This window comes from Amphiura filiformis, chromosome 1, assembly GCF_039555335.1.
Source record: "Amphiura filiformis chromosome 1, Afil_fr2py, whole genome shotgun sequence".
In the NCBI taxonomy this organism is placed as follows: domain Eukaryota; kingdom Metazoa; phylum Echinodermata; class Ophiuroidea; order Amphilepidida; family Amphiuridae; genus Amphiura; species Amphiura filiformis.
In genome coordinates, this window is record NC_092628.1 from 10523506 (window position 1) to 10550488 (window position 26983).

The window sequence follows — 26983 nt, forward strand, 5'->3', positions numbered from 1 at the left end:
GTTGTCACAGGCAGAGTGAAGTTGTCATGAGAGAACTGAGCTCTGGCAGGACAAATCACTTTACACATACATGTAGCGCATCCGTCTGTATCTCAACTAAAGCTTATAAATGACAGCATTGTGCAATGACATCATTAACAGGAAGCAAGTTATCCCTTTATAAAATGAAAATAACTAGTCCCAATCTAGAACAAATACTCACCAGAGTGAATAAAGCAGCTTTACATTGATATTTTCAAAATTCAAGTATTATGCACCAAAAGATAAAACAAAAATGTTACTATAGACAAAATATCTTATTCTCGATCATGAGAGCCAACTAGGGTACACACAGATATTTGCGTCCTACGCAAAGACCACACGCTTACGGAGCAAGCAAATCTTTTGAGAATTAACCAAGCACTGTGCTTCAAATACGGTTGTCACTAGGCAAGGTCGAGGTTCGGTCATGAAGAATTGAAGATTGCGCTTGTGTTATTCCACGAAAAGTACCCTGACGTAACAGTACGCAGAAGGTATGTCCTCCCATGATAGAGAATCCAATACTTTGCCTATAGTACTTTCCCTTAGATATACCAACCCTGATTAAAATCCAGATGTGTATGTTATCACACGAGTTGGGCGCAGCCCAACGAGTGTGATAACACACTTATACATTGGTTACAAACATATATCAACTTGTACCCCCTCATTATCACTGTAATTGATGTTATGATATCAGATATATTCCCTCAACTTTCACAGGTGGTCTGATAACACACTTATACATTGGTTACAAACATATATCAACTTGACAGGTGGTCTGATAACACACTTATACATTGGTTACAAACATATATCAACTTGTACCCCTCATTATCACTGTAATTGATGTTATATTCACAGGTGGTCTGACAGTTCTGTGTGTTCCCTGTCGTGTGCTCCTAACGATTCTCATTGCTGGAGTGGATGTTATGATATCAGATATATTCCCTCCACTTTCAGCACACTCTTTGAGTGAATTTCCTCCGTTCATATCACAAAACACCGCATACCAATGTATAAATGTGGATAATGTCACAAGGTATTATCAGCAGTACAAGTACAACACCAAGGAATATAGTATCAGAACTCATCCTATTAACTTTGAGGTTCATCGGGTGTTACATTGCTAGGGCTAAGTTATTTGGTCATTTCCCAAAACTGAAACACAAACATTTGCGACAGTCCAGTACAAAGGATGTTTCATTTGGTCAATTGGAATGCAATTGAACCATTGCCACAAGTTACAAGTATCTTAACCCTTTGAACCCTGGCCTACCACATAGTCCCGTACATCCAACCCTGAGCTTCCTAATGCACTCGAAAATCGCCTCAGCATTTTGCCAGTCACGCCTAAAAAGAAAAGGTCTCCGACCCTGAACCCTGGTCTCCCAGATAGCCAAAGGATTCGATGTAAACAAAACATATCGCAATTGATGTTACGTGAGCCGCTTTAGCGACTCTTCGGGTTTTTGACACACCATGGTAGAAGCCTCTATAGCGGCTCATCGGGACTACGGTACAGGTTACCGTGAGCCGCTATGGAGGCTCGTCGGGTTCAAAGAGTTAAACATCAAATTATTTTGATCTGTCCTTATTCTCATCTAGACCTCCAATGCAATTTCCAACATGGAATCTGGGTCTTAATATTACTATTTTAAAACCATACTCTACGTGATGATATCTCACCACACATTAAATTCTGCATCATAAAGTTGCAATCCAATCTTTGAGGAGAACAATAATATTTAAAGCACTGGTTATATGTACATGGCACCAATTCATACAATATATACATACTAAAAACTTTAGCTCCACTCTGGAACTTTTCTTTTTTGGTTCTTTACTCCTTGCTGTATGATCTACCAACCAGTTGAGTTGTTATTTTGCTAAATTGTGACACAATCAAGGGAAATGAGTCTAAATGTAGAAAATATTCAATTTAAGAAGTTTTTTTACATCTGCTACTATACTATAAAGTTTGTTTGGCTTATAAATGGCAAAAAATTGTGCAGTTTTTATTACTTCCCACATTAATAAGTGCTGCACCCATTCTATATCAATACACAATGTTATGAGTCTCGCTTTTTTTGTGCCAATTATAGCCGAATAATCAACAGGCTACAGCCTTAATACAAACGCCATGCATTTAACTTTCGTTTAACAAGTAATGAGTATCAGCTGCTGAAAACAATAAGAAACAACAGAAGTTCAGCACCTTTTTTGCTAATAACTCAACATCAATATTATCGATATTAGACTCATTCCCGTTGATGGTATCATAATTGCTTTCAAAATAGAACTAAACACAGGATACAGTTTCGTCCTTCCTTTTGCATTAATGAAACATACATATCTCAACGTCTCATTTCAAAGACTTGTCCCATACCTTAAAGACCCACACACATTAACAAAAGTATACAATAGGTACATGTTCTTACCATATAATTAGGCAAGAGCAGTTAGACCTATATTTCATAAAGCCCATGACTATTGGCTTGGACTATATTCTTTATGATTATTGGCATGGTATATCTGTCATAATGGCTTGTTAAGTACAGAGCTCAAAATAGTGTACTGAAACACATTTCGACAAAGGCTGAAATCTAACAATAAAATATGGCAGGTATAGACGAATCCAAATCCACGCATTCCTACACCTGACTAGCAGCCTTTAGTTGGGTAGCCGTCGGCTACAATGCACCCAAAATGTGAAATGATTCGGCCTTGGCGGAAATTTTAAACTGCATTCCATCACCCGTCTTACACCTTCCCCGAAAACATAGGTAGACAATAGAATGAAAATTTACAACACAATACAGTTCCCTTCGGCAAAACACACTGCTTCTACATGGTCTATTCGCTGTTGAAGTGCCATATAATAGGCCTAATCGGATTAACTACACGCGGTATCTATGCATACACCATATCAAACGCTACAAATGGATGTACTTGCGAACAAAAGGACTATGTATGAATAGATGCGACGGGATTACCTGCGGAATTATCTTTATTGTATATATCCTTTCATATACGTCCTTGCATCTTCTCTAGGTGTTAGGCGGCTTTTATTTGCACAATTGGACGCTCAAAACACCAGGTTGGTGCTAGCGGCTAACCAAAGATGGCCGACAAAATCCTGACCATGACTTGGCTCGTTGGATTCGTCTATATCTGAAACAAAGAGCTGTACATCTAGCACTTCACATAATCTAACATGTGCTGACTGTACATTGCCGTTCTAACATAAGTTGGATCTATAGACATTTCAAGTAATTCTTGGCCTACTATAATGAAAGACAGATAAAAAAGAATTTATCGCGTCTGGCGTCATCTGTCAATCAAACTCGAAGCACGGTTTGTTTACAAGTGTCGTGATGACTTGCTGAACGCGGCGGTATAAGTCGGGCGCCTTATTGTTAATTTTGCACCTTCAAACATGCAAACCATCTCAAAAATTAGATCTTTATACACCAATTCGAGAAGCGTTTACTGTATTTGGCCCTCTATTGACGGCAACACAGATGTACCAGAGCGGGAGATTTAATTCGTAATTCAATACGCATGATTGTGTATTGAATATCACTGTTGTGTACAATTCCCCGGGTACAATACTATATAGGCCTAGCACAAAATAAATAATGGATGGAACCCCCGACCTCGGGACACCGCAGTTTTACATCGGGGACACCGCAGTAAATATGGCGAAGTCGGATAGGTGTATAGTAGGAAACTTTCTTTCGCGAAGGCCATATGTCAACAATGCCTAGAAAAACTGCTTTTTGCCTTGTAAATGTCGTAATTTTTAGCCATTTGCTGCTATTCCTTTTCTCCGATCAGCACCAGATAGATCGGTCTTCCTTTTTATATGCGCTATTAACCTGTGTATTTAGTGTGTAAACCAATCAAGGATCGTAATTGACAGTGACATCAGGCGCGATAAATTTCTGTCTTTAATTATAGAACACTTGGCACACTTCTAGAACTGCAACAAATACACAGGTGTACAACACTATCCAGAAGCATGCATGCACCCGCCATATACACTATATACATGCTTAGTACGCTACATGTACGCAACAGGTACATAATTCTGCCATCAGGGGTCGCGCTAACCTGCGTTTCTGCGCGTACAGCGCATATTTTTAAGTTTGAGCGCATATATTCATTTTTGCATACCAGTTCAGGGGTTTTCATGCGCGCAGAAAAATGACAACATGTGAAAGAAAAATAAAAGCTTCGATCTCCAATATTTACGACCCGTCCAGAAATTATGTAACATAAAATGCAAAGTCGCCGTAGCATTGTAACATAATTTAAAAATAAGAATAAAATACACACCGCCAGCGTATATTACACAGATTGCGATATTGTCTAGAATCACTGATGAGTTATTGCAGTACTGAATGACGACACGTACGTGAGTTGGTAATTTCTAATTCTAGGGATCGGAAAGAAATGCTTTACAGGTGGTGTGTAGAGATATGCCATCGGTGAAATACGAGGCCGTAGAAGAAAAAAATGACAAAAATGTGCCCTTGAATTATGTTTTATAGTCAAAATACTCCAGTAATTCAATAAATATCATGATATTTGGCCTAAAATTGAACTCATTTGCAATGAAATGTCATTTTTTATTGAGTAAAGCATGGCTTTTTAACTCATCCATGTGACTTGCAATGCTGTTGAATTCTGCACTTTGCCGAAGTTGAATTGCATTTTGTGGAATTCGGCGAACTTTTATGGCATAAAGCAACATTTTTATAGTAAGTACACTGCTTGGGGACTTTCTTAAAAAGCAAGGTAGTTGGTAATAATAGCGAGATCGCGTTTTTTGCCAGGCCTTAACTATTTATTAGTAACACATCTGATACTGATATATTGAAACGGTACATTAAATACTTGATAGATTAGAGAACCCCTTATTTTAGGATTTGAGCGCATATTTTTAACACTTTCAGGGGGTTCAGGGGTTCTGAGAACCCCTGGTTTTAAAACCTAGTGCGACCCCTGTCTGCCATGGCCAAATAATTACTTGAAATATCTATAGTTCACTTGCATTACGCACACATCGTAACAGCGGACATGTTGTCAATCTGCTCAATTGGACACCCAAACTTAGAGCAAGATACCCTGGCAGACTGTTCCTTACATATGTAGATGTACTCAAGCAGGACTATGATCTGGAAGCATCTGACCTGGGAACTGTGATGCAAGACAGGAGGATATGGAAAGCTGTTGTGGTCCGGTGAAACCACCCATAAAATAAGCAGTAAGCAAGCACATATCATACAAGCACACACTATAATGTTTTCAGGTACATCTTAACAATCCAGATGCAGCTATTCTCCCCTCCACAAGTGACATACAAACATGGCAGTGTTTAGCTTCTCCGGTCCAATTCTATGGTCCTTCCAAGTTACATTTCTTTGTGAAGCCAAGACCACCTCAATCATTTTTCACGACATGAAAAAATCTTACAACTTCCGTAATCATAAATGTTCATACATTTCCAAACTTTTGTACTGCTCATGCTTCAAGATGCAGATTATCGTTTGATTTCATGCCTTTGCTGAAAAATGCCAGAGGTGCTCTATTTTAATCCACAACTTGACAATCCAATATGGCAGATTTCCCATAGTGTTACACATCTAGAGCTTCATATATGTGGAGTCCAGACTCTCTTGGTCGAACATCTTTGGTTGTTTCCGAGTTGCTCCAAACTCCATGAAACATCACAAGAATTCAAGAACCACTACCCCAAACTTGACACATAGTTTGATTAACGATCAGAGGCAAATTGACTTTGTGTGTGAGAAATTTACTTCATTTCAATAATTTTGGTAGCAGGTATATTATAAGTCATTACTAGAAGTTACACTACAGTAGGAGTTCCAATTGAATGAACACAGCTTTCAACAGCTGTACTTGATCCAACCGTGATTGTATATTGCATATTTCAAACTACAACACAAACACAGACCTTGGATACAATACTTCCCAATCACAAGTGCAATACTAACCAATCACAAGTGCAATACTAATCAATCACAAGTGCACTGGCTTGGTTTGATTCGCTTCCGCATTACTAATGCACAGCACACACACTGGTGTACATGTACGTCATGCTATGTCTGGCTGTGTTCATTCAATCGGAATTCCTACTGTAGGAGAGCAAGATTCTACCATGTTTACATGTTGCTTATGAGGGCAAATAGTGTACCTTGGGTTGTTTTGCCATAAATCTGACATTTGCATGTCATCTATTGTGGCATATATACACACTAAGTATGCACAAACCATTGAAATGCATAATTCTTCCAAGATGCCAATTATCTTGCAGTATGAAGCTTTCACAGAATTATCTGGAAGTACACTATTTAAGCCCCATGCATGACAACCCAACATGGTAGATTTTGCATTATTGTCCACATACAGCTTACAAATTCCAAGCTCTACTACAGTAAGAATTTCAAATGAATGAACACAGCGTGCCATTTTAGACGAGCGCGTAATTGCATGCGTCCACTGCATCCAGTACGTGATCAGTAACATTCCTGTGGTGCGTTGTCATGGTCGAGTAGCGGGAATGCGGGCATTCATCACAGACACACTGTAGCAATTCATTAGAAATTCTTGCTGTATGCTAACATCTTTGGTCAATACACTCAGTACTCTCTTTTCACATATTACCATGTTGTTGCTGGGGAGGAAAAAAACTATGTACATTTGCCCTTTAAAATTAAAACCTACTGTGTTGCAGTTTCAAAACTTTGCATATGCAAATTACTTCAAAAACAAAACATCACATACCGTTCATGTTCATTGTACACTCTAAAACCAAGGCATGAAAGAAACTTTCCTAAAGCTTAAAATCACATCAGAATGTCCATCATGCATTTCAGGATTTTTGGTTCCAGACATTTTTTGATATTGAATGCAATTTTGCACATATAAGGTTTTGAAACTATACTATGATCAGCTCTTCTCTTAGGCGAGAATTATTCGGTTTTTGTTACTACGCGAGTCAATCAAGGTCCAACTTACGCACACGTAAATGCACAAAAGCACGCGTCATTCACGCATTACGCAAAGCGCAGTTCACGTGGGTGCTGCGACCAGCTGTGTGTACGCCATTCTATATCAATCCACGATGTTATGAGTCCCGCCTATTACGAGCTGATCAGAGTATAGATTAAATTTTGGACACAGATTTGATTTTAACGGTCTAATGCACATAGTTTTCCTACCCTACAGCAATGGGATGATAAAAAACATAGTCTTGCCTCCACCGTGTACACTATAACCTTACTGTAACATTGAGTTATGTTATTGGCCAACTACGATGTCGCCTGGACGGATCTGCCTCTCCCCTTCTATCAGAAAAATCTGGCAAGCCTTCTTGAGCAAGTAGATCCCCATGACACGCTGCTTTGATGCTGGCCATGTACTGAGTGCGCCGTAATAATTGCTCTTAATACTGTTTGTGAGCCTTTGGAGACCTGTAATTGTGTAAGAATTAATGTTAAATTTGCTTATTAGTAATAATACATTTTGCTTACAGTATGCATATCCTGTTGAGAGAGCTAATATAAAGATATATATAAATGATGTGATCGCATTGTTTATGCAGATTTGTGATGGGTTTATTAACATGCTTGAGGTAATAGCAGTAATGGCATATGACCACTCCATTGTTCAATGGCCTTAATGAGATGATTATAAAACATAGTTTTGTTTCCAAGCGGTCCAATTTGATCCCTTACCTGAGCAAAATTCCAAAAATTTGAGGTCTGTCATCAAAAACTTGTTTGGTTTAATATGAAGAGCCAAATACCAGCATTGCGAGTTTGCGATCCAATGCACGATTACAGCACAAGATGCAATGATCATTATGACATTTTAAAACAAAAAGGTGATACTGAGACTAATTGAAATTATAAATTGCTATTGAAAAGTGCATTTTGTGTTTGAGTCCCAGACACAGAAATGCAAGTTTGCGTAAACTCTGCCCTGAAGATCATCTGGCAGATGTCGGCAGTTTTGATGTCACATGTCACCTCATCTAGAATCATCTTCTTGTCCCAAGAAACAAAAAAAACCTTGTTAGTTAAACAATCAATACCTAACTCATACCTACAGTTCCTACGGTTTCAGAGAAGAACAGCAGTCCTATGCTCAGATTGATGAGAGCGCCCTGTTAATGAGCTACATATGCGAAACTTTGTTTACGCCGACCAATGTTTTGATGTGTAATCAGCCAATCAGATTACCGAGTCTGTTGTTATGATTGTCACACGATTGAATCAGCCAATAAGAATCCCACTTCTGTGTTTACGCTGTGCACGCTCTCAAAATGAAAACAAGTGCCATTCTTCTTTGACAGAAACTGTAGTGTATGAAATAGGCTTAAATAGTTGGGAGTAACTTTAGAGTAGCAGTCACCCCCATAACCCTAATCTCTTCATCCTAACCCTAAAACCACATCCTAACCAAAAGTTTAACCCTAACCCTAATCTAGAATGGTGGCAGTTATGTATAATGTCTTGCCTCCAACTTACCTATTGCATCTATCATGCAGGCTTCCCTTGTATATGCTTCAACTGGTATTACCTCAAACTTACCTATGGCATCTATCATGCAGGCTTCCCTTGTATATGCCTCAACTGGTATTACCTCAAACTTACCTATTGCATCTATCATGCAGGCTTCCCTTGTATATGCTTCAACTGGTATTACCTCAAACTTACCTATGGCATCTATCATGCAGGCTTCCCTTGTATATGCCTCAACTGGTATTACCTCCAACTTACCTATTGCATCTATCATGCAGGCTTCCCTTGTATATGCTTCAACTGGTATTACCTTAAACTTACCTATTGCATCTATCATGCAGGCTTCCCTTGTATATGCCTCAACTGGTATTACCTCCAACTTACCTATGGCATCTATCATGCAGGCTTCCCTTGTATATGCCTCAACTGGTATTACCTCCAACTTACCTATTGCATCTATCATGCAGGCTTCCCTTGTATATGCTTCAACTGGTATTACCTCAAACTTACCTATTGCATCAATCATGCAGGCTTCCCTTGTATATGCTTCAACTGGTATTACCTCAAACTTACCTATGGCATCTATCATGCAGGCTTCCCTTGTATATGCCTCAACTGGTATTACCTCCAACTTACCTATTGCATCTATCATGCAGGCTTCCCTTGTATATGCTTCAACTGGTATTACCTCAAACTTACCTATGGCATCTATCATGCAGGCTTCCCTTGTATATGCTTCAACTGGTATTACCTCAAACTTACCTATTGCATCAATCATGCAGGCTTCCCTTGTATATGCCTCAACTGGTATTACCTCCAACTTACCTATTGCATCTATCATGCAGGCTCCCCTTGTATATGCCTCAACTGGTATTACCTCCAACTTACCTATTGCATCTATCATGCAGGCTTCCCTTGTATATGCTTCAACTGGTATTACCTCAAACTTACCTATGGCATCTATCATGCAGGCTTCCCTTGTATATGCTTCAACTGGTATTACCTCAAACTTACCTATGGCATCTATCATGCAGGCTTCCCTTGTATATGCCTCAACTGGTATTACCTCCAACTTACCTATTGCATCTATCATGCAGGCTTCCCTTGTATATGCCTCAACTGGTATTACCTCAAACTTACCTATTGCATCTATCATGCAGGCTTCCCTTGTATATGCTTCAACTGGTATTACCTCAAACTTACCTATTGCATCAATCATGCAGGCTTCCCTTGTATATGCCTCAACTGGTATTACCTCCAACTTACCTATTGCATCTATCATGCAGGCTTCCCTTGTATATGCTTCAACTGGTATTACCTCAAACTTACCTATGGCATCTATCATGCAGGCTTCCCTTGTATATGCTTCAACTGGTATTACCTCAAACTTACCTATGGCATCTATCATGCAGGCTTCCCTTGTATATGCTTCAACTGGTATTACCTCCAACTTACCTATTGCATCTATCATGCAGGCTTCCCTTGTATATGCCTCAACTGGTATTACCTCCAACTTACCTATTGCATCTATCATGCAGGCTTCCCTTGTATATGCTTCAACTGGTATTACCTCAAACTTACCTATGGCATCTATCATGCAGGCTTCCCTTGTATATGCTTCAACTGGTATTACCTCAAACTTACCTATTGCATCAATCATGCAGGCTTCCCTTGTATATGCCTCAACTGGTATTACCTCCAACTTACCTATTGCATCTATCATGCAGGCTTCCCTTGTATATGCCTCAACTGGTATTACCTCCAACTTACCTATTGCATCTATCATGCAGGCTTCCCTTGTATATGCTTCAACTGGTATTACCTCAAACTTACCTATGGCATCTATCATGCAGGCTTCCCTTGTATATGCTTCAACTGGTATTACCTCAAACTTACCTATGGCATCTATCATGCAGGCTTCCCTTGTATATGCCTCAACTGGTATTACCTCCAACTTACCTATTGCATCTATCATGCAGGCTTCCCTTGTATATGCCTCAACTGGTATTACCTCAAGCGTACCTATTGCATCTATCATGCAGGCTTCCCTTGTATATGCTTCAACTGGTATTACCTCAAACTTACCTATTGCATCAATCATGCAGGCTTCCCTTGTATATGCCTCAACTGGTATTACCTCCAACTTACCTATTGCATCTATCATGCAGGCTTCCCTTGTATATGCTTCAACTGGTATTACCTCAAACTTACCTATGGCATCTATCATGCAGGCTTCCCTTGTATATGCTTCAACTGGTATTACCTCAAACTTACCTATGGCATCTATCATGCAGGCTTCCCTTGTATATGCTTCAACTGGTATTACCTCAAACTTACCTATTGCATCTATCATGCAGGCTACCCTTGTATATGCTTCAACTGGTATTACCTCAAACTTACCTATGGCATCTATCATGCAGGCTTCCCTTGTATATGCCTCAACTGGTATTACCTCAAACTTACCTATTGCATCTATCATGCAGGCTTCCCTTGTATATGCTTCAACTGGTATTACCTCAAACTTACCTATTGCATCTATCATGCAGGCTTCCCTTGTATATGCTTCAACTGGTATTACCTCAAACTTACCTATTGCATCAATCATGCAGGCTTCCCTTGTATATGCCTCAACTGGTATTACCTCAAACTTACCTATTGCATCTATCATGCAGGCTTCCCTTGTATATGCTTCAACTGGTATTACCTCAAACTTACCTATTGCATCTATCATGCAGGCTTCCCTTGTATATGCTTCAACTGGTATTACCTCCAACTTACCTATTGCATCTATCATGCAGGCTTCCCTTGTATATGCTTCAACTGGTATTACCTCAAACTTACCTATTGCATCTATCATGCAGGCTTCCCTTGTATATGCTTCAACTGGTATTACCTCCAACTTACCTATTGCATCTATCATGCAGGCTTCCCTTGTATATGCTTCAACTGGTATTACCTCAAACTTACCTATTGCATCTATCATGCAGGCTTCCCTTGTATATGCCTCAACTGGTATTACCTCCAACTTACCTATTGCATCTATCATGCAGGCTTCCCTTGTATATGCCTCAACTGGTATTACCTCAAACTTACCAATTGCATCTATCATGCAGGCTTCCCTTGTATATGCTTCAACTGGTATTACCTCAAACTTATCTATTGCATCTATCATGCAGGCTTCCCTTGTATATGCCTCAACTGGTATTACCTCCAACTTACCTATTGCATCTATCATGCAGGCTTCCCTTGTATATGCTTCAACTGGTATTACCTCCAACTTACCTATTGCATCTATCATGCAGGCTTCCCTTGTATATGCTTCAACTGGTATTACCTCAAACTTACCTATTGCATCTATCATGCAGGCTTCCCTTGTATATGCTTCAACTGGTATTACCTCAAACTTACCTATGGCATCTATCATGCAGGCTTCCCTTGTATATGCCTCAACTGGTATTACCTCAAACTTACCTATGGCATCTATCATGCAGGCTTCCCTTGTATATGCTTCAACTGGTATTACCTCCAACTTACCTATTGCATCTATCATGCAGGCTTCCCTTGTATATGCTTCAACTGGTATTACCTCAAACTTACCTATTGCATCTATCATGCAGGCTTCCCTTGTATATGCTTCAACTGGTATTACCTCAAACTTACCTATTGCATCTATCATGCAGGCTTCCCTCGTATATGCCTCAACTGGTATGACATTCTGAAAGCATTGAAGGGAGACAACACCATGGCCTTCATTCCAAACATCTAAAATATGTGCGACCTTTTGCCCTGGCTGTATGGGGAAAACAAACGTATAGAACAAAAAGAAAAACATATCCGAATATAAATACATGTAGCAAACAAATAAAGAGCAGGGGTTGAGTTTTGCACATAACAGGCATGATACAAATCGCACTTCTGGAAACAGCATTTTAATGCATAATAGCGTGCGTATCTGTAAATTATGCATTTGGAATACAACTGCAACCTACCGCAGACCTCCACAAACCGAGGAGGGTGCTCCTTTGCAGGTAGGTCCCTGGTTTGAATGCAAAAGCGTGTGCCAGAGGGATAAATTTAGATGCTACAGTGATACATTTGACTCTGTTCTCACCTTTTTCTCTTGATCTGATTTCAAGAAGTGCAGTGCTTCATTAAAGTGGGCATATGGCCTGTTCCGCTTGCCCTTGCCGACGTAAAATATTGCACTTGTAAACGTTGTAAACACTTCTAACTCGGTCATGTTGGTGTACCTTAGAGGAAGATTGTTAGACACTCTGGGGTCCAATAAAAGATAGTTAAACGACGATTTGATTTTTCCTTCCCTCCAATTATCCTTTTGCTCATACTCCATCTGCATATCGGTTTCTACGTCAGCCATGTTGGGTGGGATGGTTAGGTTACCATTTATATATGACGCCAGCTCCAATCTAAACCCTGCAGGGTAGGAAAGAAATGTAAACAGATAGGGCATAACTCCAGATTACCAGGGACTGTCTTTTGGAATTTGCAGGAGAGCATTAGTGTGGTCGCAATAGGACTCTTGTAGTGTAGTCTTTGAATTGAAGACCACAGTCAATGAGAGATTTACTGATCGATGACACCACCCACTTCAAATACCAAGTTTTGAAGTTAATCGGTCATTGCTTGTACTAGCTGCAAAGTGGATTAAAGAATTTGCTTCTTCGCAGCAAACCGGGCAGCCAACCAACCATCTGTACCACAACACAAGTCTCACACAACAAAGATTGTTATGGCCAAAAAAATGTACATTATGGAAGATTTTGAATTCTTTTTACACAAATGAGGTCTTAAAAAACAGCTAATAAATTCTTCGCACATCCACATCAATTTCAACTCTAATAATTTATCACAAAATGTAACCACTCAACAAGTACAGAATTTCTTTTGGGTGGTCTACTTATTTTATTACTGAACTCAGGGTTCTCACACCTTAAAATTCAAGGACATTCCAAAAGGTCCAAAAGCATGATTTTCAAGGACTAACAACACAAAAATCATTATGCAGCTCTTCATGTGGCACATATTAACGAAAGTGACAGCTCCTTTCCACTCCCCAAATTATACTTTAGGTAAAATTCCAATTTTCAAGGACTTTCAAGGTCCTTGTGCAAATTTCCAGGACTTTCAAGGCCTTGAAAAGATGTTTTCAAATTCAAGGACTTTCAAGGATCATGGGAACCATGTGAACTGAACTGAATTTACCTTGTTTTTGATCGACACCTGCGGCAAGTTGTTTTATAGCTTCTGGATCAGTTTTCAGCTGATATAGCTTTTGCAGGTAAACCTTTCTTGTCGTCTGTGTTATCGGCCCCACATTATAGCCAAAATTTGTAAGCTCCTCGCTTAGTTCTTGGTCCGTCAAATGGCTAAAACTGGCATCTTCTTCGGACGGACTGCTGGTTTGGATGGACTGATACTGTTTCCAGTCATAGATGATTGTCTCTTGGGTGGTCTCTAAGCAACTTTCTTGGGTTGTCTCTACGCCTAACTTGGATGCAGACGGACACCATCTCTCAATGAGTATAGTGTCTGCCTCTGTGTCGTGATGGACAAATTGGGTGCTGGTCTCCTCTACAAGTTGACTCAAAGAAGTATTGGAAAGACAACTCCTGTTTGTTGCCAGGCTATTGTTTGTTGACGGAAGCTGACTTACTACGTAGCTCTCAGAGCTTTCTCCAGAAGATGACGATGATGATGTGTCTGAGGACATCATCGGTGATGATTCATTTAATGACCTTCTGTGTTCGCTGAAACAGTCACTGGTTCTACTCCATGGGCTGTTGTTTTCTGATGGGGGTGGTGGTCCTGGTAAGTTAATTTCAGATGAATCCGATGTCATGAGAGATGACTCATTGAAGGCTAATCTACGCGGGTCATCGTGACAGGTTACAAAACCAAGACTGGTGCTGGGGGTTGATGGTCGGCTGTCATTTAAGCTGCTTGATGTGTCATCAAACCTGCATGAAAATTAAAGCAAAGAAATTATGATTGTGTTACACAATAATGCTACAATATCTGGAACATAACTATTTTGAGAATAAAATGTAACAATAAAATATATCAAATGTTTTGATCCTTTGGTTGATAGTTTATAAAATACTGATTTGGATCCCTTAAAATTTCACTTTCCTTGTATACCATTTTTCACCGATGTGACAGTGACGTCAGTGCGCATTTCATTGGGCTAGCGTTCACTCAAAGCGCTGTTATACACACACACACGTTTAAAGGCCCGCATAGACGCACAAGCCAAACTTCTGCTTCAATACGCTGACCTCAGTGCCACATCAAGGTGAAATATTGTATCAATGATTTGTAACAATGGCAAGGGAATGACCTATTGATATGTTTGAGTAAACTACGCATGACTGCTACACTGTTAAGTTCATACAATGACCTTCTTGTGCTATATTAGATGTGGTGGGAGATTTAAAAACACAGGTCCTGAACAAAACATGATATGTGCATACTGCCGGGAAAAGAACAATAGCCATTGCCTTTGGGCAGATATAGCCGGGAGATATTGTAATCAAATACAAGTATCTCATTTTGCAAATTGACCATGATATCTGGAAACAAATGAAAAATCTGCACCTAGCATGCAGTACAACATTTTATGAGATGAATTCACTTTACCTTGATGGAAACGCTACAGTTTTGTCAAGTGCAGTGCACTCAACAACCGTAGTCCCTGGCGATCCTTTAAAAAACCATAATGGATGGTCTGGTGATGTCACATCAAAGCCTTGTTTGGTGGCCAAGTAGGTATCAGATATAACCTTTTCTGGAAGTGCTGTGTTATAAATGCTGCTACCACTTGACACGTCACTGTCTGTGATGGGGTGGGTTTGGGAGTCTGACATATCAAACTCTTCAGGTTCTATGAGAAAGACAAGAAAAAAAATATGCTTTAATGTTGATGGCAATGAATCTATGACTTGTACTAGCAAATCAAGATACACTAATGTTGTTAATCATCAGGAGGCTCTTCCAGTTGAAATCCATACACCCCTATGGAAGACATCGCCTGAATCTCCCACGCAGGGAGTGCAGACTTCAAATCTAGTCAACCATATAGGTAACCCCATCTCCCTGTGTGGAAAAAATAAGGTCTTGACTTTTACAATTTGCCTTTTTGTATTCACTCCTGGTCAAGGTTCCCGCTACACCAAGTTTTGGGGTCTTTTAGCACAGTAAAATCAGAATGGACTCCATATTTTTCAAATTTTGAAAATTATGGGGTCCACCTGGACCCCATTATTTGAGACTAACATGTGATAATCGTGTCAGAATTTGTGTCTAAAGACCTAATAAATTATTTGGGACCCCATAGTTTTTAAATTTTGCAGATTATGGGGTCCAAATGCTATTCCCAGGATGAGGTTGGCCATGCTTTATGGCAATTAAAAGCATGCATGCAAGGGGCACATTCAACTGAATCAGTTCTCTAGATATCCCTGGATGAACTCTTGTCAGCTCACCTTGTCTTTGCCAAGGTTCTTTGAGTATGTTGATGCAATCCCAACTCTCCGAATCTCGGGCATACTCCAACGCATCCTTCCCTGCATCGTCAGTCATTGTGGGATCACCACCCATGTCAAGTAGCAGACACAAGGCCCGATACCGACCATATGCTGCAGCTATCAGCACTGGGGTCATTCCCTCAGTTGATCTGTAAAATAAGAACAATTTTAATATTTTTAATATTTTACACTTTGGGAGTATACGGTTGTATTTTCTTGGCACTATTTATCAGATTTCTTTTGTACTCTGTTGATTTAGTGTGTGTACAGCCTGAATAAAGCATGTACACAGAAGTGGGAGTTCTGATTGGCTAATTGATTGAATCAAGTTATGATACATAGGACCCTCATTCGCTGAATAAGCAGCGTAGCATTACATGACCCAGTGGTGACCAAGTCATAACCTAGTTTTTTTTGATATGATTATCAGGATAAGTGGTTGGTGCTAAAGGACCTTACCAAGGACAATAGAGGTAATCTGGAGAAACTTGCACTGACTTGTCATATCCGACATATCGACAAAACAAGATTCTGACTTTTTTTATTCAACATACACTTTCGTTGTGACATCACTGTAATAGGCGGATGCATCACAAGCATGACATCAAACCACCCGTGTATGTGTGCATATATTCAATACTGAATTTAGAAGTGGTAATTTTTTCACAAATTCAATGAAAAGAGGTTGGGTCACAAATTTATGAATGTACATGAATATGAACTTTTGTCATAAAAAGTATGAATTTCGTAAAATATAAACATGCAAAAAGTTCCCCTTCTATGCAAAATCACACAAAATTATGTTTCACCATTCCAGTGCTTCGGCGTGGTACACCTGTATACCATACAGAAAATGCTGACGCATCGTTGTCAAATTTTGATGAACAACAGTGAAACATGATTGAATCTCTAAATATCCTCACACTTGGAAAAATAATCGCAAAATGAACAATATTGGGGTAAACTTGTTTTTTAATAGATGCACTAGATCTAATCCTGCACATAATGACACCACATCGAATCCAATGTGACCTCAAGAAGTACAGTTACAACTACAAGCAATTGAATATGTGAAGGTCCAGTTTTAAAAGTGACAAACTGGCCTATACAAGGTGCAAAAGGATTCCAACAAGCGCAACACAGTAAGCTTTATTTAAAGCAGTTTTATTTCAGTTTTTACTTCTCTGTACTTTTCATAACTTTCATTTTATTTGTCAGTTCTTTTGTTTCAGTTTTCTTTTGTTCCTTTTGTTTTTAAAATTAAAGGCACATATAAATTAGCCATTCACTACTCTCAAACCAGATGTCTAGTCCATGGAGTTTTGAATCTAGGCCAGTTTGTAAACTTTTAAAACTGGATCTTCGTCAATTAATCAAATGCTTGTAACTTTTCTTCTGGAAGTCACATTGGATTCAATGGGGTGTCATAATGTGCCGGATGAGATAGCGCATCTATTTAAAGGGCATTTCGTGATCCACAGCCTCATTCCCCCACTTTTCTCAAAAAAAGTTGAGATTTTTACATCACTGGAATACTCTGGCTACATAATGTTTATGTACAAAATATTTCTTGCAGATTAATTCGTTTAGCAAAGATATCGCGAAATTTGAATCGTTCTGGTGCACCAGAACGAAATTACAACGTATTGTCTATGGAGCAGTGTAATATACATAATCATGCATAACTCGCAAACGCAAAATCGGAATCAACTGAAATTTTGGGAATATGCTTTTTTCATGGATATGTGCTGAAAAATGTCATAAAAAGAGGATGCTAGGATCACGAAATACTCCTTTAAACAAATAAATTTACCCAAATATGGTTTAGTTTTAAAATTAGGATTGTTCTTCCAAGTGTAAGGATGCTTTTTGATGCAGTATACATGTATTATAGCGGTTTGCAGCCTACCTTACGTTAGGATCAGCTCCATACTTGAGCATAACTCTGACAAACTCTAACGCATCCTCACACTCCACTCCCACCGCCAGATGAAATGGGCTGACCCCATCAGGCAGGATCAGGTTTGCGTTGGCACCTTGCGCCAGAATTCTCCTTGTTTCACTGTAAATCATAATGAGGGAAAATATTGTTAATTATAAATCATGTAAATGGTTATGATGATGATAGTCTCTGGGGTGTAATGCGAGTGCCGAACAGTGTGTTGCCTTTGTTGTGATGATTTTTGTAGGCTGTCCATGCATCGGAAGCGTTGGATTAGCTAAATAATTTATCCCGCTTGCACATCTGTCTCTTAACCCTAACCGCCTAGGGGCTTTTCGGCGACGGGAAGGGAAAGAAGGAAGGAATAAAGAGAGAAAAGAAGAAAAGAAGCTGTTTGCTCTGGGTGGGATTCGAACCCGAGACACCTCGCATGCCAAGCACACAGTCGGCGACACCTTGCCACGGGTCTTGGGCTTCGCTGGCCAGCGAAACCGTGCCTATATATCACTTAGGGCGATTGCGTCATCGCACCACGTGGGATGCATGCACGAACACTCGAACAGCGCATATATCAAGTAATTTGATATCAGAAAGACATGCTTCGTATTCAGAATGCAATTCGATAGGTCTGAAGTGCTCTCATGTCCCACAAAAAATACTGTCAAAACGCAATAAACGCTCATTTTAGATCCCTTAAGCTTATACACCATCCCTGAAAGTTTGGAAACCATAGCACACTCCATGTTGGCCAAAAAAATTATAATGTGGGAAAATTGAGGTAATTTTCAAAAAATAAAGGAATACATAAGAAATGGTAAAATTTTTATGAAATTTTTAAAAATATGTGGAGTGAAGACTTATCTTTAGTTTGTTCTAAGTTTTAAATTAATACACAATTCCAATTTGCTATTGTGGCTATTTTGCTGCAAGCTTGATTAGCCGTTCATACTACCTTAAAGGGCATTTCGTGATCCACAGCCTCATCCCCCCCACTTTTCTCAAAATTTTTTTTATGTCACTAGAAACCTCTGGCTACGTAATGTTTATGTACCAAATATTTCTTGCAGATTAATTCGTTTTGCAAAAATATCGCCAAATTTGAATTTCGTTCTGGTGCACCAGAACGAAATTACAACAGTGGTCTATGGAGCAGCGTAATACACATAATCATGCACAACTCGCAAACGCAAAATCCGAATCAACTGAAATTTTGGGAATAAGCTTTTTTCGTCGTTATCTACTGAAAAATGTCTTAAAAAGAGGATGCTAGGATCACAAAATACTCCTTTAAGGGATTGATCAATCCATGGTAGATGGTGCTTATTACTATTTACTAGACAGTTTGGAAGGGACATGCTAAGTGCATAAGCTCAGTCCAGTTTGATTTCACACTATTATTTTGAGGATTTGATGCAAGGAATTTTTCGAGCAAATCATTGTCAGCTTTTTTTGAAGAGAAATATTTTACACTGAGGTTTGAGACAATGGTGGGGTTTCATGTCAATACTAAAAGCAACAACACAATGGTCTGAATTCCAGAGTGCTTTCAGATGCAGAGCAACTAACTACACAAACTAGCTGCACCAGGGAGTTTTCCATCAACACCTAGGTAGGAATTTCTCATCATGGATGGATTTTGTACTCTGCTTGGAGCCCGGGAGTTGGAGTCCAAGTGTCCCAGTCTAGGTCTCCAAAGCTACAATCACCATGGATCAATTATATTGGGAACTTGGAGAGGGTGTTTAGAAAACAGACAAGGGATGTGTACAAATTTTCAATAGAGGCAGGGGCCAGCATTTGTGGTTCTATTATAGCTGGCAAAAAAGGGTCAAATTTTGACCTGCTGGTGTAGACGCCATCTTTAGGAAAAGGGGTATCGTTTAGGAAAAGGGGTATCGTTTAGAGTAATAACTGCGCATCAGTTATTTGGAGGGCATTGTGAAAAATTTAAACATTTTGCCTTTGGAACCGAGGGATATTCCGAGGTCCAAAGGCAGCAAAATGTTTAGATTTTTCACAATGCCCGACATATATGATATTATCGATGCAAAGTTATCAACCTCATTCATAACCATCACATTGATCTCTTCACTGAATAAAATAACACAAAATTTTGCTTAAAAATCAGGGTTCGGTTTTTGCCGGCAAAAACTTGTTTTTGCCGTTGTTGGCGTTGCCGGTGGCAAAACTGGCAAAAACCTGTTTTTGCAAGTTTTTGCCTGGTTTAAACCGGCAAACTGCGGCTAGCATGGCATGCAAATAGTTCGCAACACAAACTTAAATAATGGGCAAAACAGACACATCATTTATCGGTATGATATTTTCGTATTGGTGCTGCCCTATCTAAGTTTGCACTGAAGTGCCATCTCAGTTTTGGTGCGCCGATGTCCCGGGCCGATGTGGATCATGTGTTAATGAATTTTAATTTATTCTGGATAAATAATGTAGGTATGCCAGGCAAACACATTTGCTAGTCAGCCAAATTCGCCGACAATGTCAATGCATTTTTACATAGAAATTTAAAACAACTGACCGAAGAAAGAAACCTACATAAATATGTTTTCTATACTTCACTTGACCCAAATATATGATTTTTTATGGTGGTAAGTCACTCGCACATGGAATTTTAGAGGGATTTTGATAGCAGTTCCATTAAAAAAAGCTGCTATCATCATGAGACTAAGATCTAGAATCACCCCCGAAATGCCGTTTTGGGGAATTTTGCTAGCTGAATCTTTTTGACATTGTTTGATGTCAATCTTTGACAAGATGTAACTTTGCTACGGAAAGTGCTATGAAAAAAAGGTTTTCATTTTTGGCTTTGTTTACTCAAGGGCTTTAATTTGAAAATGATGCAGTTTGATGGCAAATTTGAATTCACCTAGCATACCTAAATAATGGGGTATTAATTACAATTACAAGCATAAGAGTTTAGACAAGTACAAGAAGCTGTGCAATTAATATTATGACAAACAAACATGTAACTATTTGCCCTTGTATTTTTTAATGCAACTTTGCAAGTGCTAGCTTTTTGTATATGCCCAGCGAGGTCACGTCACACTCGGTGTGACGTGCCCTGAACTCCCAATAACTTTCGTAAGCGACAGACAAATTGCAGGAAAGCGTGCCAATTTAAGCTTCCTGTAATATCTATTGCACATAACGTACGAAGTCACAAACTTACAAACTTCAATATGCACATCAAATACTGCAGACCAGCTGTTAATTATTACCGATCCTGTAGAATAACTTACATAATCTTCAATTTCATGGAATCCCGTTGCTCAGAATTGCAAATGTCATTTTTATCTGTCAAATCCGCTGTGTATGTGCTCAGAGATTTTATGATATGCTCCATAAATCACAGCTGTGAAACTGACTTTATACCACTCGCCGCTTTTAAAGCTAGAAAAAGCGAAGCCTCCGGCTACCTCGTGGCATGACGTCATCATGGACGTGTACAAAATTTCCGATGGGCGCCTTATTTATTTGTAACCCGTTTTGTGATTGGTTGCAAACACCATTCATCGCAATCGTTAGCCAATCAATGAAGGCGACGGCCTTTTACGGTATGAATTAATGTGACCCGCCAGTAAAGTACGTCTAACCTGATTGATTTAAAAAAATAATTGGATATTTGCTAAGCCAGTCAGCGTGCTTTCGATGCTTAACAACCTGGTCGTAGAGGTTTTTTTTTTTTTAATAAGTTTAATTCACATGGTGATCCAGCGATCGAGTATAAATTCAGCATGACTTCTGCTGTAACAGGTGCAATAACAATACGTCGACACAATCAGTGACATTTACACAATACAATAATGAATTATTTATGACATGCATGGGCTGGATTTTTTACGATCGAGGTAAGGTTTTGGCCTGTCCCTGCTAGGTATAATACAAAAAAAATTGAACTTTTTTTGATTCTCATCAAAGTAATCTCATATTAAAGAGCTAAATGAAAGAAAACGGATGAGGCATAAATGAATGTCATACGACATGTGGTTGCGGAGATGTGCTAATTTGAATGTCTAAAATTTTCAGCCAATTTCCTGTATAAACTTTTTGTGCATGCACATATTAAAATGCTTATAGGCCTATACTGTGCATTGTGAGTACACAATTTTAAGAAACAAGCACTTGCTATTTACCAGTACTGAACTGTAATTTTCTTTGGAAGGGGGAGGTGTCATACTTTTTTGGAAAGAAAAATAGGGGGGGTCATAACATTTTGATGACCAAAATGTAGAGAGTCATAAGATGACCACAGATAGTGTGTTAAATTCAAAAGACTGAATACAATTTGAGCCTCTTCAGGGGATACATGTAAGGTGTATCAGGGTGGGTGGGGGGAGGGGGTCATAAAAGTTTGTTGCCGAAATAGGGGGGTCGCAATTTTATTGATGCTGACTTTTTGTAAATTTGGGAGACCCCTTCCGCAGAAAATGATAGCCCACTAATATACAAATGAACATGTATGAGTAACATTTTGTTTTATTTCTGTTTTCTGATGCAGATTCCAGCTTTTACAGAGGATGGAAACCAGGGACTGTCTTTTAGAATTTGCAGGAGAGCATTAAATAGCTCTTCAAGAGCTGTTTAGAACATTTACAATAAAATGTAATGAGAGAATGGTCAACTAAATCACTCTCCTATATCCGATTTAAGGAGAGCAGTGGAGAGCGATTGCTCTCGCTCTCCTCAAAAGGCAGTCCCTGGGAAACCGCAGTGAGTGAGGGCCAACACCAAATGCAAAAATAAAGAAAAACTTATTCAAAACGATGAAATTTGTGTTCAAGTGTCTTATTTTTATTTTTTGTCATTGAAAAACTCACGGTTTTGATACTACCCACCCAGTATACCTTTTCACTGATACAAGGGGGGGGTAATTTGTTTGAGGGGGCACCCTTTAAAATGTTTAATTATTATAAGCACTAGCTGATGCATTGACCCCCTCCCCCAGGAAAATGTTTTTGAGCAGGCACCCTTTGGAGCACTGGCTGGCGCATGCTCCCTATTCCAAAGATCATTGCGGAAACTCGAGGGCCAGTTCACTTGATCATCAGAATGGGGTCACTCCTGCTCAAGTATGAACCCCCCTGCCCCTTCCCCCAGCTGATCAAGTATGAACCCCCTGCCCCTTCCCCAGCGTAAGTTTTGTCTTGAGCAGGCACCCTTTGGAGCACTGGCTGGCGATGCTCCCTATTCAAGATCATTATGAAACTCGAGGGCCAGTTCACTTGATCATCAGAGTGGGGCCACTCCTGCTCAAGCCCCCCTTGACGTAGCATCATAGGAGTTCCCCCCCCCCCCATCAATTTGAACTTAGGAAATCAAATAGGAAAATGGCCAAAAACGGCCTGTGTCCCCCCCGCCATCATACCCGATGTGCCCACCCCCAGTCATTTACACGGTACCGGTACTAGTCATTCAGCATCTATCATATAGCAAAAATCAGCTAGCGCTATGCATGATGGGATAGGAATAGGAAAGGTCCAAATTTGCTTCTTCCCCCGACTCATAGTCGGCGCAGAATGAGAATCTATCCCAGCATCCACAGCATGAGCCCATTCAAGTAGGCCTACCGTATACGCAAACCATGCCGGGTTAAACATGTTCACTCACTGGCAAAAATCGCCGAATTCGTACTACACAAAGTCCCCAGGTTATTCACTTTTTGCGCAAGCCATCCATCCAATCTCATCAAACCAAACATTTTTATGTACACAAAACTACCTTTATATACCGCGTGCTCATTTAACTTACCGCTCAACTCCGTTAATTAGATATTTGGAGAGTAATTTCCGAAAAAAAATAGATCGAGATCATCACTTTCAAACCTACTAGAAAGTCGCCAAAATTTGCAGCGACCACGTGCGAATCATCTGACCTCTTCCGGGTTAGGCCGTATAAAATTAATGTTTTGGTTCTCGTCCAGAGGATTTTCATGAACTGATGAGGGAGGGAGGTGTTTTTTTTTTTTTTTCAATGTAAGATGAGCGTTGTCTGTGGTTTTCGGTGTTCGCCCAGTGTCGAGGAAACGATGAGGCCTTTTTTTTTTTTTTTTTTTCAAATGTGAGATTCTGAGGGATAAACCCCCTAGAGTACCACAAAAAGACTTGGAAGTGATGCTTGTTCTCTAATAAACTTATTTATATGTATGAAGATTTCATAAATCATTCCAAAGTCTAAAAAATTGAAAAATCTATAAAAATAAAAAAAATCTGACAAATCCCAGAAATTGAGGAGGGAGGGGACAAGAACCAAAATATTAATTTTACACGGCCTTATGATCAAGTTTAACCTTTTGACTTGACCTTGTAAGCTTTGGAATTGTTTCTAACTCGATCTAATCCCCCAAAAATTTTTTTTTTCAAAAACATCGCCGTAAAATTTACTACTGGTAATGAATTTGCAAAATGGCGCCGGGTGCGCGATTTCCCTATGCTGAGAGAGGCTGAATATTGCGCATGCTCAGGTAAGGAATGCTCACATACCTATCCCTGCGTGAATATTGTGACTTTTCAGCACAAAGATACTTGCGATGACCAGTTTTTTGCGGACACTTTGATAACAGGTAACTTTTATAGGTCATAGGGTAGAAGCGATAGTTGTACAATTGTATGAAAATATACATTTTGTTATAGGCCTAAAATGTTTACAAAAATATATTGGTCCGTACGTTGTGCATACATGTATTCAGTTGTTCGACGTATACTTTTTGTATACACTTCATCCCATACCGTTGTGCAGAGCTACTACGGTATGGGTTCCTCGTACTAGCATGCAAACTTCCAATCATGACGATGCATCTGAATCTGATAACAATAACATGCATGTATGGATAAGCTTAAAATAATAAACTTGTGCTTGTGCATTGATGAACCATGCATTGCATTTTGCATGTACAAATTACAATGCATGTGCATGAATGTGAGGGGCTAGTTCACCACGTAAACTTATGGCTCAAAATTCGGACCGCACCGCTCGCCAATAAGTTTACTGCTTTCTATGTTTTGAAATTTGTTGACGTTTTAACGATCCCCGATTCCCGGTCGCTTATTTTAGCCGTGTCACGTCACATGCATGGCGCTGGTGGGTACCAACCAAACTTCAGAAAAAGAAAAAAAAACCTCGATCGCCGATAACGATGTGATATGGGACTTACATAGGATTACACAGAGATATTTCTTGCCAAAATTTGACCATTTCTAGGCAAGTTGGCCTTACTTTCTCTGCGTTATGTGAAAAAGGACAGTCTTAAGTAAGTATAAGTGCAACGCTTTTGATGTTTTGATGTTTTGGGAGACTGGGAGGGTTCAGAACAAAAAAATGATGGAGCCTATTCTTGACTGTGTAATATTCCTTCAACCAGTTGCCGTGCGGTAACAGTCTTATACGATGGACAGATAGTATCAGTTTGTGAATGAGGACATCGTATAAGTTCCTTGTACTATACTAAAATGCAGAAAACCTTAGACGAGCGCGTATTGTAAGGATACATCGCGTATATACTGCGTTGAACGCACTTGTCTCTGATTGGCTGCTAAGGCGATATATTGTTGCTGAGTGGAAATTTATGAATGAACTGTGCGCCGTACGCGTTGTTAGCGCCGAATTTGCAACATCACGGTAGTCGCGCTCGTAAAAGGTTTGCTGCATTTTAGTATAGTGAGGGGCCGGGATGATGAAGAGAAATAATGAGTGACAAAAGTGATTAAAACTCAACTTACTCTAAATCTTCCGATTGCACTGCATCCACTAACGCCTTGGCTTTGCGTAGTGCCTGCATTCTGAAACGAAATACTACCCATACGATTGTATTTTCTTGGTAAATAATCAAATATTTTTCATCGATCACTTTTGCTTGCAAATCAAAAACACCGCTAATGGGGTCATTCACCCGGAACTGATCTCACTGGTCATGCTGGTGGCAAAGGTCACTAAACTTTTTACTCTCTTTGCTAAATTTGCAACCGTCACTGCCAATAGATTTTGTACACAGACTGTGATTAGTATAGTTGTACAAGAGGTTAATTTCATGCCAGCGAGGTCCAGACAAGCAAAAGTTATTTGACAGGTGTCAGACTCATAATGGGGGGAGGGGGGTAATTTTCTTCGAAAGTGGGGGTTTTACACCAAAATAGGGGGGTCTTAATTTAAATACACGCACATACATATACACAATCTTTAAGCCGAATGAAAAAATATCTGTTTAGCGTCCAGATTTTGAAAATAACTTGGAAGAAGGAGGGCTTTCTTTGGTTTTGCTTTGTTTTGTTTTGTTTTTGAAAAAAAATTGTAAAACCCCTTATATTTGGTCCATATTGCCAATTGGCATACACTACGATACCTGAAAAAAAGGAGGAGTTTACTTTGTTTTTCGTAGTATATATAAATTATAACTTTCTTGAACTGCTTATACATTTGTAAGGCTAATAGAAGGCTATAGAACTTCTCCAACTTCTAAAAATGAAATTTCTTATAACTGAAATTTTAGAAAATAAAAAGACAATTTAAGAATCTTCAGAAAAGGAAGCAGGAGGGGACGCTAAACATGTTTCTTTTTTTACTTGGCCTTTTACTTGTGCATTTTTAGGGTGTTTTTCACAATCAAGTCCAAAGGCTTGTACAAAGTCCCTCCCCCCCCAATGTGCAAAAGTATACAAAATATGACAATTTGCGAGCGTAGCGAGCTAAAAAAAAAATCAGGGTTTTACGCTTTTTGGCCAAAAAGGTCCAAATTTTTGAGGAAAAGTCCACTTTTAACAAAATTGCCCCCCACCCTGAAAAAATTTCTGCACACTCGAGATTTTTAATTATTTAGACTTGTTCCAGGTCTTTGATTTTTGTGACTTGATTGTCAGAAAACTTGCCAAAAAGCATGTTTTTGGCTTTATTTTTCAAGAAATTAGTAAACTAGT

The 26983-nt window shown here is 39.4% G+C and overlaps 1 protein-coding gene across 1 annotated transcript; it reads right to left on the reverse strand.

Moving 5' to 3' along the window:
• Positions 1 to 6817: 6817 nt before the first annotated feature.
• LOC140165536 (uncharacterized) lies at positions 6818 to 25948 on the reverse strand. Its single transcript, XM_072188825.1, has 8 exons — positions 25793 to 25948; positions 18030 to 18182; positions 16079 to 16269; positions 15234 to 15477; positions 13800 to 14554; positions 12688 to 13010; positions 12237 to 12366; positions 6818 to 7523 (listed from the first exon to the last, which is right to left on the reverse strand). The coding sequence occupies exons 1-8, from the start codon at positions 25849 to 25851 to the stop codon at positions 7351 to 7353; spliced, it is 2028 nt and encodes a 675-aa protein (XP_072044926.1). The 5' UTR covers positions 25852 to 25948; the 3' UTR covers positions 6818 to 7350.
• Positions 25949 to 26983: the final 1035 nt, after the last annotated feature.